Source organism: Elephas maximus, chromosome 11 (genome assembly GCF_024166365.1).
Source record: "Elephas maximus indicus isolate mEleMax1 chromosome 11, mEleMax1 primary haplotype, whole genome shotgun sequence".
Lineage (NCBI taxonomy): Eukaryota > Metazoa > Chordata > Mammalia > Proboscidea > Elephantidae > Elephas > Elephas maximus.
The window spans coordinates 87,791,043-87,806,746 of record NC_064829.1 but is presented as its reverse complement, the minus strand read 5'-3'; the positions used below and the strand labels follow the sequence as shown (position 1 = coordinate 87,806,746).

General features: G+C 47.3%; 1 protein-coding gene across 1 annotated transcript; it reads left to right on the top strand.

Moving 5' to 3' along the window:
* Positions 1 to 229: 229 nt before the first annotated feature.
* Positions 230 to 15,385, top strand: ZSCAN1 (zinc finger and SCAN domain containing 1). The gene is made up of 5 exons (XM_049902339.1): positions 230 to 635; positions 9,018 to 9,127; positions 13,166 to 13,255; positions 14,568 to 14,842; positions 14,914 to 15,385. Exons 1-5 carry the CDS (start codon positions 230 to 232, stop codon positions 15,383 to 15,385), a joined length of 1,353 nt encoding a protein of 450 aa, XP_049758296.1.
* The last annotated feature ends 319 nt before the right edge of the window (positions 15,386 to 15,704 follow it).

Here is a 15,704-nt window from a genome sequence, read left to right as displayed (position 1 = left end):
CCACTGGCTTGTCCATGGCCAGGTTAGATGGGAGTGATGCGGACAGGGCCTGGCTCAGTCCCTGGGGGCCTTGGCGGGGGGGGCAAAAACGTAGGGTACTGAGAGGTTCTAGAGCAAGGTTACCCACCTTGTGATGTGGTCTCTCTGCACTGGCACCTCTCTGCAGGCTCCTGACTGCTGCCTGTGCTTGTTCAGAGCCATCGAGGCCACATGCCCTGTGGTCAGAGAGATGCTTCCACTGGCGAGAGGCTTTGCCTCTTGCAGGAGCACCCAGACCCCAGCACCAAGTGAGAAGGATGGGGCAGTGCGGCCTGCCAGCCCCGGGGATGCAGAAGCCTGGCGCTTATGCTTCCGGCAGTTCAAGTATTGCACGGTGACTGGGCTGCAGCAGGCACTGAGGCAGCTCTGGACACTCTGCCACCTGTGGCTGTGGCCCGATACTTGCTCCAAGGAGCAGATCCTGGAACTGCTGGTGCTGGAGCAGTTCCTGAGCTCGCTGACCTGCAAGATGAGGTCCTGGGTGCAGTCACAGGGCCCCCAAACCTGCAGGGAGGCCACCAGCCTGGTGGAAGACCTCATGCAGATGTTCCAGCAGGAATGTAAGAAGCCACAGGCTCGGTGGTCCCCAGGGACTGGCTGACCCCCAAAGGCAAGTGGCTCCAGGAGGAAGTAGGAGCTGGGGTTTGGGTTCATACCAGATGAGAGCCCCGCGTCTTTCCTGCAGGTGGCCCTTGGGTAGTATTGCCATCTGTCTTAGTTCTCTAGTGCTGCTATAACAGAAATACCAAAAGTGGGTGGCTTTAACAAACAGAAATTTGTTTTCTTACAGTTTAGGAGGCTAGAAGTCTGAATTCAGGATGCCGGCTCTAGGGGAAGGTTTTTTCTCTCTGTCGGCTCAGAGGGAAGTTCCTTGTCTCTTCTCAGTATCTGTAGGCCCAGCGTTCCTCAGCTCCTTCGTAATCTTCATGTGGCATGGCATCTATCTTCCCCCATCTCTCCTTGCTTGGTTGAGCTTAATCTACTCTTTTTATATCTCAAAAGAGATTGACTTAAAACGTACCCTACACTAGTACCGTCTCATTAACATAACAAAGAAAACCCATTCCCAAATGGGATTATAACCATAAGTATAGGGGTTAGGGTATATAACACATTTTGGGGGGACACAATTCAATCCTAACCACCATATTAACAATATTAAGTTAGGCCAAATGGGGGTCCCTGGTAGTTCATCTGCGTGGTAACATCAATACTTCATTCTTTTTTATGGCTATAATAATAATATAATAATATAGCATAACATATTATGTTAATTATAATCATAATCAACTATTAGCTGAAAGGTTGGCAGCTCGAACCCACTCAGAGGTGCCTCAGAAAGGTCACAGCCTTGAAGACCCTGTGGAGCACCATTCTACTCTGCACCCAAGGGGTGGCTGTGAGTCAGAATCAACTTGACAGCGATGAGTTTGGTTTGGTTTAGTTGTTTGGTTCAAAGTGGACTTCCAAGAAAAGTTTTGGTTTGAGGTTTAAAGTTTAAATATTATTTCAGGGCAATATTTTAAGGGTTCATGCAGCCTCAATGGCTCCAGAAATTCTGGATTCCATTGAGAATTCACCAAAATTTAGTAGCTTCTTTATTCATTAAACACTTCTCTGACTGTGTAAGTTTTTCATTAGAAGAAGTTACTTCTGACCATTTTGTCATTGCTTTAGTAGAGGCATCGGAACGTTGGAGTTCCCTATTGTGCTATTTTTGGTGACATCACTACATCAGATTATTTCTGTTTGCTTTTTTTTTTTTAATAATAGTCTTATTGAAATATAATTCACATGCTATAAAATTCAAGTCAGTAGTTTTTAGTATATCCACAGTTATGCAACCATAACCACACCACAGCCTAATTCCAGAACATTTTCACCATCCCCAAAAGAAACCCCAACTTCATACCCATTAGCAGACACTCCCCATTCCTCCCTTCGCCCAGCCCCTGACAACCACTAATCTACTGTCTGTCTCTACGGATTTACCAAACCTGGGCATTTCACGTCAATGGAATCCACGAAATGTGGCATGCATGAGTAGAACTGCTGCTTAGGGTTTTCAAAACTATGACCTTTCAGAAGCGGATTGCCAGGCCTGTCTTCTGAGGTGCCTCTGGCTGTGTCAAAACCACCATACTTTAGGCTAGTAGTTGAGTGCTTAACTGCTTACACCACCCAAGGATTCCTTTGAAAACATTATGTTCAATGAAAGAAGCCAGACTCAAAAGGCCACATTTTGTGAGTTGGAATAGACTCGATGGCAACTAACAACAGCAGCAACGTTTTCAAGGTTCATCTATGTAGCAGCATGCATCAATACTTCATTCATCTTATGGCTATAATAATAATATAACATATTAATATATTATGTTAATTATGTACAAAAATGGCATAACAGGGGCATCACCTGACCTCCTCCATTTTTACAAGGGGGACGGAGAATCAAGATCAACAGCCCAAGGCTGATTCCTACTCTGTAGAGGTCAGACATGCTTCCTCTCCCCATCGTCTTTCCCAATTCTGACACTCAGCATCCCTCCCAGGGCATTGTCTATTTCTCTGCTGAGTTCGATAATTTGTTGCAGTGGCCACACAGATCTCAGACCATACTCACATTTACGGGGCTTATTAGGGAAGGAACAGGTAACAGTTCAGGTTCAGGAATGCTCAGGATACAGATCTTCCATCAGGACAACCTCTTCTCACCTGTGCTTGCAAGCACGCCTCTCTGTGGCCCCTCGGCCTCTGCCCTGCACAGGCAAGTGTTAAAAAGCACTTTTAGCTCTGCTGATAAATACTCCAAGACACCCCACTCTGCCAGTCAGCCTTGGCAAGAAGCAGTGGCAGAGAAACAACAGCAGCAGAACCAGGAGACTGGCAGGAGATGGTGTGGTGGGCTTCCCAGCTGACTGAGTGAGAAAGATGAGTGCCTTCAGGCTCCGGAGGCTTGCTGGAGGAGTAGGGTGCCTCTGGGCACTTGGTGGAGGCTAACTTCCTCCTCCCAATCATTTTACCAGTCCAAAACAGTCACTAACAATTAGCCCTTCAATAGGACAAAGAGCCCTCAGGGTGAGGTTACTTAGTACCAGTCATTCCGGCCTGCTGCACATGTCCACCTGATTTAGTCAGGTTCGCCAAAAGTCATCTCGGCTTCATTCTTCCTGGTATCCGATAAAATTTAACTGAGAGATTATTCCCTTGGTCTGAGCCTCCTAAGGTATCAGGATAGCAAAGCCTTTAAGGGATTTTAAGTTTGGCCACTGTACTACAGTCCCGCATGTGCCTTAGTCCACTCTTTCACAGTTACAACATCTATAATTACAGATTTTACAATCACAATTAACCCTGTTAACAGTCATATTCACAGCTCAATCATATAATCCTACCAGCATCTTCCCCTACCCTCTCTTCCGGAGATCTACCAGGAAAAGAGGAAACAAAAGTGGGGATCCTCCCTTGTCCCTCTCATTTTGAATGTAAGCACACACATGAAAGCATGTCAGCCAGCTACTTCATGTCTTTATCTTCCTCCGTTTTAGATAGTCACTGTTTAAATTGCCCATCCCTATCAAACCAGTGCTGAGGAAACAAGCATGTTCCTTGGTCTTGAAGTATCTTTTGTTCCAGTTGAAACTTTGAGCATCTTCAACCATAAACAAAGTCCAGTCCAGAGCAACCCATCAAATTGCATCAATCAGCTAATGGTGTCAAACATCTTTCTCTTCATTCTGGTCAGTTCTGGTCAGTTCATCCCTGGCCATCCAAGCTAGGTCACAATGGGTAGCCCCTTCCCTCTCTCTCATTCCTAGCCCCCTGGGGCTAGGTCAACAGGCTCCACCCATAAACTGAGAAGTCCACACAACTCCCTGTGCTTCTGACCAGCCAGCCTTTCTTCTCTCTCTCATCCTTAGGCCCTGTGGACTAGATCAACGATGCCAATGAAACATGTCCAAACTCAGACTCTTCATTGCTGTGCTTTCCCCACTTCCACTCATGAGTGGACCCACGTGGTCACCACAAGCGAGCAAACCAAGCTGGGTACTTGCAGGTTCCCTTAAACTGCCAGTCCTGGAAGGGAATTTTTCTGATGGGCACTGACTTTTTCTGCCCAGATGCACGCAAAGGCAAACAGCTTGCTGGAAATGCAAAAAGCAGCTCTCCCCTGAAGGTCCTTCAAATGCAAATCTTTTGTTCTGTCAGTAGTTCCCGGTACACTGCATGTCTTTTCAAATGCAAAATCTGGGTGCGGCTCAGATTTTCAACCTAAACCCACCTGCTCTATACACTGGGCTGCTGACATGAGACAAAAAGCCTGTTTCATCAAGCAGATCCTAATTTCACTTTTTGCATATCCGATAAAGTATTGGCTGAAGGCGGATTACACTCTCTCTGATATCTGTAATACCCAATATTCATTCCTATCACACATTCTAGTCTGTTTTACAGTACTAGGTTGGAGGAACATTCAATATCCCTAATACATTCAGTTAAACACATAATCCTAAATACATTAACCAAAAAACCAAACCCAGTGCCATCGAGTTGATTCCGACTCATAGCGACCCTATAGGACAGGGTAGAACCACCCCATAGAGTTTCCAAGGAGCGCCTGATGGATTCGAACTGCCGGCCCTTTGGTTAGCAGCCGTAGCACTTAGCTACTACGCCACCAGGGTTTCCCCTAAATAAAAAAAAACACAAAACTAGGGTTTCCGCTAAATACATTACCCTTTTTAAAACATTTCAGGTTCATCTCTACTCTTTATCTGACTTTCTACTGAGTTGACTAATTCTGTAATTTTATTGTTAATCTTCTGAATTTCTGATTGCTGTCTCTTTATGGATTCTTGCAACCTATTAAATTTTTCATTATGTTCTTGAATGACCTTTTTAATTTCTTCAACTGCTTTATCTTTGTGTTCCTTGCCTTTTTCTGCATTTTGTCTGATCTCATTTCTGATGTCTTGAAGAGTTCTGTATATTAATCTTTTGTATTCTACGTCTGGAAACCCTGGTGGTGTAGTGGTTAAGTGCTATGGCTGCTAACCAAGAGGTCAGCAGTTCAAATCCACCAGGTGCTCCTTGGAAACTCTATGGGGCAGTTCAATTCTGTCCTATAGGGCCTCTATGAGTAGGAATCAACTCGAAGGCAGTGGGTTTGGGTTTTTTTTTTTCTACATCTGGTAATTCCAGGAATACAACTTCATCCAGAAGATTCCTTGATTCTTTATTTTGAGAGCTTGTTGAAGCGATCATGGTCTGCTTCTTTATGTAATTTGATATTGACTGTTGTCTCCAAGCCATCTATAAGTTATTGTATTATTTTATGTTTGCTTACTGTATCGTAGATTCTTGCTTTGTTCTGTTTTGTTTTGATATGTCCAAATAGGCTGCTTGAGTAAGATATCCTGATTATTTTCACCTTTGAAGCTCTAAGATCCTGTCACCAGATGGCTAGAGCTGTTACCAGGTATATGAGCCTAGGAGTCCATTCACTTTTCTTGTATGGATTCAGCTCAGGTGTCCATGTAGTTGGTCATCAAGTGTGTGGTACAGGCTCTGTCCTACAGTCTTGGAGGAGTAGGGGTGATTGGTGTAGGTACAGGTATCTGGTTGCAGCAGGGGTCATGCTCTGAACCAAGCAGGGGGCTGACAACCATCCCCTGAGTGTCTGCGAGGAAAGCACGTACCTATTCCCTACAGCACACAGGTGGATGGACTCTGCAGCTGGACCATGGGCACCAAATGCTTTTTGTTGTAAGGCTAGGAGGTACCACTTATCCTTGGACCCCTATTGCGGGTGGCTAGGTGATGTGGGTGGAGCCACCAGTCCTTAGGCCCCTGATGTGGGCAGGTGAGGGCCCTGTTTAATAGGCAAGGCAGTGTCAAACATCAAAAACCCACCTCTCCACCACACAGCTGAAACAGTTGCAGTCTGCCAACAAGGGCCTAGTCTCCTGAAATGGGCCCACACAGGTCAATACTGGGGTGAAAAGTATTCAAAATCCACGGACTGTTTGTGCCTAGACAGAAGCCGCTTCTCTCCTGAGCTCCCCAGCTTAGTGGAATTGGCAAATTATCTTTTCCCCCAATTGTCAATTTATTCCTTCTCCAAGGCTGGGAGAATGGCTCAGAACACGCAGCAGGACCTATGTCAGGCCCAGGGAAATCAACAGCAAATGAAGCCAGCTTGAGGACTGGTAAAATAAATACAAGTACTTAGCTTTTGCTGAGAGTGCTGTTCTTCTCTTGTTCTGGAGGTATGAGTAGGCTGTGCGGCTCGCTGTCTCTCCCTGAGGAAACCACGTCCAGAACACTACCAGCAATCCCACTGTGGTCGCTCCAGGGGATCGTGCCTGAGGGTTACCACCAAGTGAGGTCCAGCAACTCCTCGCTGCTTCTGAACCATCTCTCCCTCCCCCTGCTACTCAGTCCTTTTCTAACCTTGCCTTTGATATTCAGGGCTCCTAGCTTGTCATATATATAATTGTTTCACTTGTTTTTTTGGGTCTTTGTTGTAAGAGGGATCACTGGAAGTGTCTGACTACTCCGCCATCTTGGCCCTGCCTCTCATCTCCATCTCTTGACTATCTTTCCATTCATATGGGCCTCTGGCTGGGTGGAACCAATAGACCCTGGCCCCCTGTCAATCATCTTGCTTATCTGTCCTGACTTTTGCCCCAGGCCACTCCAGGTGGGACTTTTCTCCCCTCAGCTGCAGCATAGCTTTTAGCCATTATGGGTAATAACAACCAAAGTAACCACTTAAGAATCAAAAGTTTCACTTCCCAAGTTCCTTCATCCATTCTGTTACAAAGTTCCATGCTTCCATGAGTTTGGAGCCATGGCAATGAACTCCACTCCTGACACCAACTATAAGTATGGTTGTGGGGTGGGGGAGAGCTTCATCTGACTTCCTCCAACTTCACAAAGGAAAGGAGAATCAAGATCAACAGCTCAAGGCTAATTCCTACAATGCAGAGGTCAGACATGCCTCCTTTCTCCACCATCTTTACAAATCCTGACACTGACCATCCTTCCCGTGGCATTCTCTGCTTCTCTGCTGAGTTTGATAATTTATTGCAATGGCCATTCAGAACTCAGTCCATACTCATGCTTGTGGGGTTTGTTAGGGAAGTAACAGGTTACAATTCAGGTTCGGGAATGCTCAGGATACAGTTCTTCCACCAGGACAACCTCTTCTCAGCAGGCACACCTCTGGCCCCTTGGACTCTGCCCTGCTTAGGCAAGTGTTACAGAGCTCTTCTGGCTCAGCTGATAAGTACCCCGAGGCACCCCACTCTGCCAGTAAGCCTCAGCCCGAAGGTACTCTGCTCTAACTCCGTGGGTTGGCAAACCTAACTTCACCTAGTACCCAGGGGTACCCTACTCCTCCAGCAAGCCTCCTCCTCGAAGGCACTCATCTTTCTCACTCCGTGGGCTGGGAAGTCCACCACACCATTTACTGCCAGTCTCTTGCCAGTCTCCTGATTCTGCTGCTGTTGTTTCTCTGCCACTGCTTCTCACCTTCTCACCATTTCCAGTATTACAGCTCTCTCTGTTTCCTGGGTCCAGGAGGATCTTAGCACAGGGATCCCAGGTCCAAAGGATGTCTCTGTTCCTGGTTCTTCTTCCTTGGTGGTGGTGAGATCCTCTCCTCCTGCCTCTGGGATAGCTCATTTTAAGCCTAGTGGGATGGCAAAACTGACCAATCCTCTTGTGGGGAGCCACAATTACCTTATTGCGTAGTCCCACCCAATCACGTCGATAGGAGTTACAAGACCATGGAGAGAAAGGCCATATAAAAGTGATTCATCACACTGCATTACGTTCATTGTAAGCAAATATAACATTATAGATATTATAATATGATAATTTAATAAAATCCCATTGCATGGATATACCGTGCCACATTTTGTTTATCCATTCATCAATTAATGGGCATTTGGGTTATTTCCCCCGTTTGACCATTATGAACAATGTTGCAATAAACATTTATAAACAAGTTTTTGAATGAACATATGTTTTCAATTCTCTTGAGCATTTACATAGGAGCAGAATTTGTGGGTCATAGGTTTAACTTTTTGAGAAACTGCAAAACTGTCTTCCAAAGCAGCTGTTTGCTTTTTATTATGGCAATTTAAAGCCTACAAAACAGTTTAGGGAATATTATAATGAACACTCATGTACCTGTCACCCAGCCCTGTGGGAACTTAACCTCCCAAAAGGCTTGCTTTGGATTTTTTTTGAGAAATAGAACACTCCTAGTGCACATCTCCCGGACCTATAGCTTCCCTCTCCCACCCCTGGAGGTGGCAACTGCACTGAATTTTTCATTGCACGTGTATATTTGTACGTTTTCCTCTTATTTTTGGATTATGACAGTATACCGTTCTAGCTTTCTTGTCCTAAAACCTTCTATAAGCAGTTTCCTTTTGTACATATCATCTGTTCTTGCTTCTCCCTTGACATTAGTGTTTTGCAGTGGATCCATGGGACCCTGTTTCACCCATCTTCACTGTTTGATGTCATTCCACTGCTAGAATATTCCAGCATGCATTTAAACACCCTCCAGTTGGGAGACAAGGGGTTGTGTCCAGGCTTTCCCTGTTAGCTGGTACTGTAGTGAGTGTCCTTGTGGGTGTCCTCCATGTTTTGGGGTCTCTTGGGACACATATGGGCATGGAGTGTTAAGTGAGAAGGGACCTATCCTCCACTTCCCCAGCTGTCACCACAGGTTCATGCCCAGCAGCCTTGGGAGAGACCCCACAGGAAGATCTTTAGCAGGGGGAGTGGGGCCACATTTCAAAGCTTGTTGGAACAACAGGGTGGCATCACTTCTGTTGCTCCTGCCTCCCTGGAGGGCTGGAGGGCTGCTCTCTGGAAGTGTCATCCTCCCCATGGAGGGGGTCTGGAAAATTGGGGGCTCTGGATCACAGCTGTCTCCCTCACCATTTGTTCCTCCCACCCAGTTGTGGTATCTCTGGACTCCGACGGTCACCAGGACAGGGGCACTGGTGAGGAGGAAGACAGGAACAGCATGAGGTTGCCTAGGGCCCAGTCCCAGAGAGACCCAGCCCAGGTGAGTCCAGGGGCCCCGACTCCATGCCCTATAACCCCAGGTTGTGAGCACCGTTCTTCAGTGACACCCATGCAGAGACATGTGCCCTCCAGACTCTGAGAAACCCCTGCCTTGTTGCCTGTCATTCACTCATCCCACAAATCTGAAAACCTACTGGTGCTCAAAGCTGGGCAAGGAAGGCAGGAAACATGGGAAGCACTGTTGTCCTTAGAGACACATGTCTGGAGTTGGAGAGGTCACAAGGTCATGCCCACAGAAGGTGCCACTGTCCTTACAACTGTGGAATTCATGATGCCATGAGTTGCCACTGGCTTCACAGACCACATCGTCTTCAGGGAGGTGGGGCAGGCAGGCACCCACTGTGAGCTGTAAGATTGTGAGTTGGTCCCCCTACACCCCAACCCTGCTCTAGTACTTTGCCAGGTGCCATCCAGGTGGTGAATTCCTAGACCTCATACATAGCCTGTGACCAGGTGCTGAGGAGTCCTGAGAGTTTCTCATTCACATAAGAACTCGGGCTCCCTGAGACCCCTGATGAAGATCTCACCTGTTCTGAGGTAATCCCCTTCTGGCAAATCCTGTGGAGCCCTGGAGGACGTCCCTGGCAGTGAGAACTGCATGTGCAAAGGCCCAGAGATGAGACTACAGAAAAGAAGGTGAAGTAATGATGAAAGCAGAGATTGGAGTGATGGACTTTAAGAAGGAGGAAGGATGTTGTGTTGGCAAATGTTTTGGTGTGTATATTTTCACCACGATAAAAAATAAAATAAAATTTTAAAATGTAAAAAAGAAATTTAAACTCACCCCCCCCAAAAAAGGTGGAATTAGGGGCCACCAGCCAAGGAATTGGGGAGGGGAGGGGACAGTCTCTAGAAGCTGGAAAAGGCCCACTCTCAGTTTAAGGCTCCACTGCTGCCATCTTGAAATTGTCCATGAATTTTGACCCAGGAGCTGCCATTTCCATTTTGCACCCAAAAACCAGACCAAACCCATTGCCATAGAGTTGATTCTGACTCATAACAACATTATAGGACATAGTTGCCTTAGAGGCACAGTAGTTAAATCACTCAGCTGCTAACAGAAAGGTCAGTGGTTCTCTGCAGAAGAAATTTGTAGCAGTCTGCTTCCGTAAAGATTTACAGCCTTGTGTTGAATAGGAAAAGCAGTAACAGACATCTTTGATTTTAGGTTTTTTTTAATCCTTGAAAACAAATATTAACCATGAAAAACCTGACCCAAACTCCAAAAGCCTGCCAAAAACTGCTCTATAGCAATGTAAAATTGTCTTATTCTACTAGAAAAGGAGTTATCAAACCATTACTTCTTAATTTCAATCTCAAAAAACCTCATGGCTGCAGGTAGGTGGAAGGCCAAATTATTAGCAACCAGACCAGAAAGCCAAGCTGAATTCAGAAGAGGATGTGAACCAAGGGATTTCATTGTTGACACCAGGTGGATCATGGCTGAAAGCAGAGAATACCAGAAAGAAGTTTATTTATTATTGACTATACAAAGGCATTCTACTGTGTGGATCTTAACAAATTATGGATAACATTGCAAAGAATGAGAATTCCAGAACACTTAATTGTGCTCATAAGGAACCTGTACATAGACCAAGAGGCAGTTGTTCTAATAGAACAACAGGATACTGTATGGTTCAAAGTTAAGAAAGGTGCGCACCAGGGTTGTATTCTTTCACCATACTTATTCAGTATGTATGCTGAGCAAATAATCCAAGAAGCTGTGAGGCAGAGCCCCCAGAGTGCTATATTCTTTACCTGGCTTCCTCCCCTACAGTGTGTATTGAAAACTTGTTTCCTTTGCTGGACTCCCCCATCCCCACACCAGCTTTGCATTTGAATCCTGCTTTTGCTTGGAGGTTATACGTAAACCCCATTGTACCTGAGTAATGTGATTAAGAATGTTGCTGATGTAACTTGTATGACTCCCTACTTGTAAACCCCTTTAAAAGTAACTTGCCTCAAATTCTCATAAAAAGACCATACTTAATGGTCTGACTGAAACTAGAGGAATCCCGGCGGTCATGGTCCCCAGACCTTCTGTTGGCACAGGACAGGAACCATCCCCGAAGACAACTCATCAGACATGAAACGGACTGGACAGTGGGTGGGAGAGAGATGCTGATGAAGAGTGAGCTAATTATATCAGGTGGACACTTGAGATTGTGTTGGCATCTCCTGTCTGGAGGAGGGATGGGAGGATAGAGAGAGTGGGAAGCTGGCAACATTGTCACGAAAGGAGAGACTGGAAGGGCTGACTCATTAGGGGGAGAGCAAGTGGGAGTACGGAGTAAGATGTATGTAAACTTATATGTGACAGACTGACTTGATTTGTAAACGTTCACTTGAAGCTCAATAAAAGTTAATAAAAAAAAAAAAAAGTAACTTGCCTGCCCACCCTTGGTGAGTAGTCTTGGCGGCAGCAGCTCCAACTGACTCCTTTTCCTTGTACAATGAAATAAAAGTGGCTTTCCTGTTCTCCCACCTCTGTCTCTCATTTATTGGCTGATACGAGTCATGCTGAGCAAGAACCTGGGATTTCCATTTGGTAGGCTGGACTATATGAAGAAGAACATGGAGGAAAACTCATTAACAACCTGTGATATGCAGATGCACAACCTCGCTGGCTGAAAGCAAAGAGGACTTGAAGCATTTACTGATGAAGATTAAAGACCACAGCCTTCAGTATGGATTCTACTGCAACATAAAGAAAACAGAAATCCTTACAACTGGACCAATAAGCAACATCATGATACATGGAGAAAAGATTGAAGTTGTCAAGGATTTCATTTTAATTGCGTCCACAATCAACACCCATGGAAGCAGCAATCAAGAAATCAAACGATGCATTGCATTGGCAAATATGCTGCAAAAGACCTCTTCAGAGTGTTCAAAAGCAGAGATGTCACTTAAGGACTAAGGCTCACCTGACTTTCAGTCGCTTCACGTGCACGTGAAAGCTGGACAATGAATAAGAAAGACCAAAGAAGAATTGATGCCTTTGAATTATAGTGTTGGCAAAGAATATTGAATATACCCTGGACAGCCAGAAGAACAAACAAATCTGTTTTGGAAGAAGTAGAGCCAGAATGCTCATTAGAAGTAGGGATGGCAAGACTTCATCTCACACACTTTGGACATGTTATCAGGAGGAATCAGTCCCTGGAGAAGGACATCGTGCTTGGTAGAGGGTCAGCAAAAAAGAGGTAGACCCTCAACAAGATGGATTGACACAGTGGATTGATACAGTGGCTTCAACAATGGGCTCAAGCATGACAGTGACTGTGAGAATGGTGCAGGTCGCTATGAGTCAGAATCACCTCAGTGGCACCTAAGAACAACAACAGACCAGAAGTAAATTGATATCAGTTGATCTCAGCAAAAGGGGAGGGCAAGTTTCAATCAATCATGTTAAGATTAGCCAAATGGTTGATCTTCTTTATTACTCCTTCCCCATCTCTTTATCAGAGCCTTGGTGATGCAGTGGTTAAGAGCTCGGCTGCTAACCAAAAGGTTGGCAGTTCAAATCTACCAGTCACTCTTTGGAAATCCTACAGGGTAGTTCCACCCTGTCCTGTTGGGTCGCTATGAATTGGAATCAAATCGATGGCAATGGGTTTGGTTTTTGGTTTTCTTCTCTTTATAAGCACATTGTACCCAGCTTCTCTGAGCCATTTGCTTTTTCTGGAATCAAGATAGCCTCCCTATTTGAATATGGTGCCCTGGTGGCGAAGTGGTTATTAAGAACTCAGCTGCTAACCAAAAGGTCAGCTGTTCAAATCCACCAGCCACTTCTTGGAAACCCTGTGGGGCAGTTCTACTTCTTCCTGTAGGGTTGCTGAGTCACAATCTACTCGACAGCAATGGGTTTGGTTTTTTCGAGGTCCTCAAATCACGTCGCCAGTTCTGGAAACAGCCCTCCAGGAACATGTGTTCCTGGTGACCTTGACCCTCTGCTGTTCTGGAAAGGGGACAGCATCTGGGGGCGTTCTGAGCAGACCCATGTGTGCCATTGCAGGCATCTGAGCTGGCTCAGGAGGTGGCAGCTATGGGGCTCCACCAGGGGGACCAGTGGCTGGAGCTCACCCAGTGGAGTCTGCACACCAAGGTGAGGGTCGAGTTGCTTGGCATCTCAGGTGCAATGGGTAAGTGTCTGGGCTCTGTGGTGACTCTCTGGGCTGGAGATGGAGTTTGGACATGGAGTTTTGGCCTGGCTGTTAGCCACCCCTCTGTCCCCCAGCCACACACATTGCTGATGGGTGGAGTTGGCTGCTTGGGTGGTGAGCCCACGCCACCCCCAGAAGTTGTGCACATCAACTGTCATGACGGAGAGGTTGGGGCTCATGGGGGAACCTTCCACTCCCACACCCTGTGCAACCACTCACCTTCTTCCTTCCAGGGCCACAGCCTCAGCCTCCCAGCACGAATGGGCTGGCCTTCAGGAAGGCAGACAGACTGAGGATGCTGGAGCAAGAGGTCCCCAGGGGGGCCAACACAGGTGCACAGCGGGGGCCCAGTGCTGTGGGGTCTGCCCCATCCCACACCCTCTTATTTTTTTTATTGTTGTGAAAATGTATACAACAAAACATGTAACAACTCCACAATTTCTACATGTATAATTCAGTGACACTGATTACATTCTTCAAGTTGTGCAGCCATTCTCACTAACTTTTCCAAATCACTCCACCACCATTAACATACACTCACTGCCCCCTAAGAAAAAACTCCCTCTTTCCCCCTCCCTCCCACCCCTGGTAACCACTAATTTTGGTTTCTATTACTGGGTATATGTTTGCTTATTTCATAGAAGTGAGCTCATACAGTATTTGTTCTTTTGCGACTGACTTGTTTCATTCAGCATGATGTTTTCTAGGTCCCTTCATGTTGTAGCATGCATCAGGACTTCATTCCTCTTTATGGCTGAGTAGTAATCCATTGTATGTACCGAACACATTTTATTTATCCATTTCTGTTGTTTCCACCTTTTCACTCCTGTGAATAGTGTTGCAGTGTTGTTGGGTGCCGTCTAGTTGATTCCAACTGATAGCGATCCCATGTGTTACAGAGTAGAACTGCTCCATAGGGTTTTCTTGGCTATAACCTTCAAGAAAGCAGATTGCCGGGTCCTTCTCCCGTAGAACTACTGAATGGGTTTAAACTGCCAACTTTCTAGTTAGCAGACAAGCGCTTAACCAGAGCTCCTTATTACTGCATTACGTGCCCAATTATCTTAAAAAAGAAAGGACTGAGGACAAGTATAGAGTAGAAGAAGGAGCTTGGGCTTGGCTCAGCCAGCTTCTGCTTTTCTCTGCCCCAGGAGCATGGGACCCTAGCATCCCTCAGGGAGTGGCCCAAGGAGACTCCCAGGGAGTGGCCTCAAGCCCCTGGCCCAATTAACCCTTCTCCTTCCCTCTCCCTAGCTTCCCCTGTCTACTTTCCTCCGAAGCCCAGTGTCTGGAACACGCCTTGACTGCTGGCGAGTGGAGGACAGGCTCCTGAGGAACGGGCATTCACTCCCCAGGCGGGCCCAGGACTCTGCACAGCCATCACACCAGCCCATCTTCGCTGCCCCCAAGAGCCCCGCGCTGCCAGGGCCTGTTCTGGCGGGGCCCCTCCGCCCGAACCCCCTGCTCTTGGCCCCGCCGAGTTTAGTCACAGGCCCTCAGAGAAGCAGTCCTCTGAAGAGAGAGGGGCAGTGAGGAGAGTGGCCAGGCTGCAGCCACACGCCTGTCATTCCTCACACGCACCGGAACCTGTGCTGAGAAGACCACTACAGGGGCCGCTGAGGAGACCACGGCCACAGGGGGCGCTCGAGCCCCGAGGGCGCCCCCGCAGCGGGCAGCCCTTGGAATGTGCCGAGTGCGGCGAGGTCTCTCCCTGGGTCACCCACTTCATTGAGCACCAGAAGGGCCACAACAGAGAGGTGCCCTTCCCGTGCCCCGAGTGCCGCAAGGGCTTCCTGCACGCCTCCGTACTGGCCGAGCACCGCAAGATCCATAGGCTGGAGCCGCCCAGGAAAAAAGCCCACCCGGGGGAGGGGCGCAGGGCCAAGGCCCGGAAGTCTCCCGGCAAAGCCTCTGGCCAGCCAGGCAACCGGTGTGCAGATCCCTCCCACTACGGGATGCGGTCCCCAGCCAGTCACAGCCCAGAGCGGCCCTTTGAGGGCAGCGTGTGTGGCAAGACCTTCCCCTGGATGGCCCACCTCATCAACCACCAGAAGCTGCACGCAGCCCCATAACCGACACCACCTGCTTGTGGCTGTTACCCATGAACCTTGAGAGAGGACCCATCCTAGGTCCCTAGGCGGCCTCAGTCACCAGGCCTTGAATACCTCCTGGGGTACTGATGATGGGACCCAGCAGATGGGGGAGACCCCTCAGCCCACACTGACGCCTCTTCCACTCATGGAACGGACACATTTTGGAAGGACATTGTTGTATGCAGTTGTTTGAGAAATTATCCCAGAAAACGGCTCAGCAGGCTTCACCAACTTTCTCTGAGTTCAACGGGCGATAGCAATTCCTGACCCCAGCTCTTAGCTCAGCAGTAAATCCAGC

Coding starts and splice junctions, on each gene's coding strand:
- ZSCAN1 (XM_049902339.1), top strand. CDS start 230: ATGCTTCCACTGGCGAGAGGCTTTGCCTCTTGCAGGAGCACCCAGACC. Junction 636..9,017: donor TCGGTGGTCCCCAGGGACTG/GCTGACCCCCAA, acceptor CCTCCCACCCAG/TTGTGGTATCTCTGGACTCC. Junction 13,256..14,567: donor AGTGGAGTCTGCACACCAAG/GTGAGGGTCGAG, acceptor CCCTCTCCCTAG/CTTCCCCTGTCTACTTTCCT.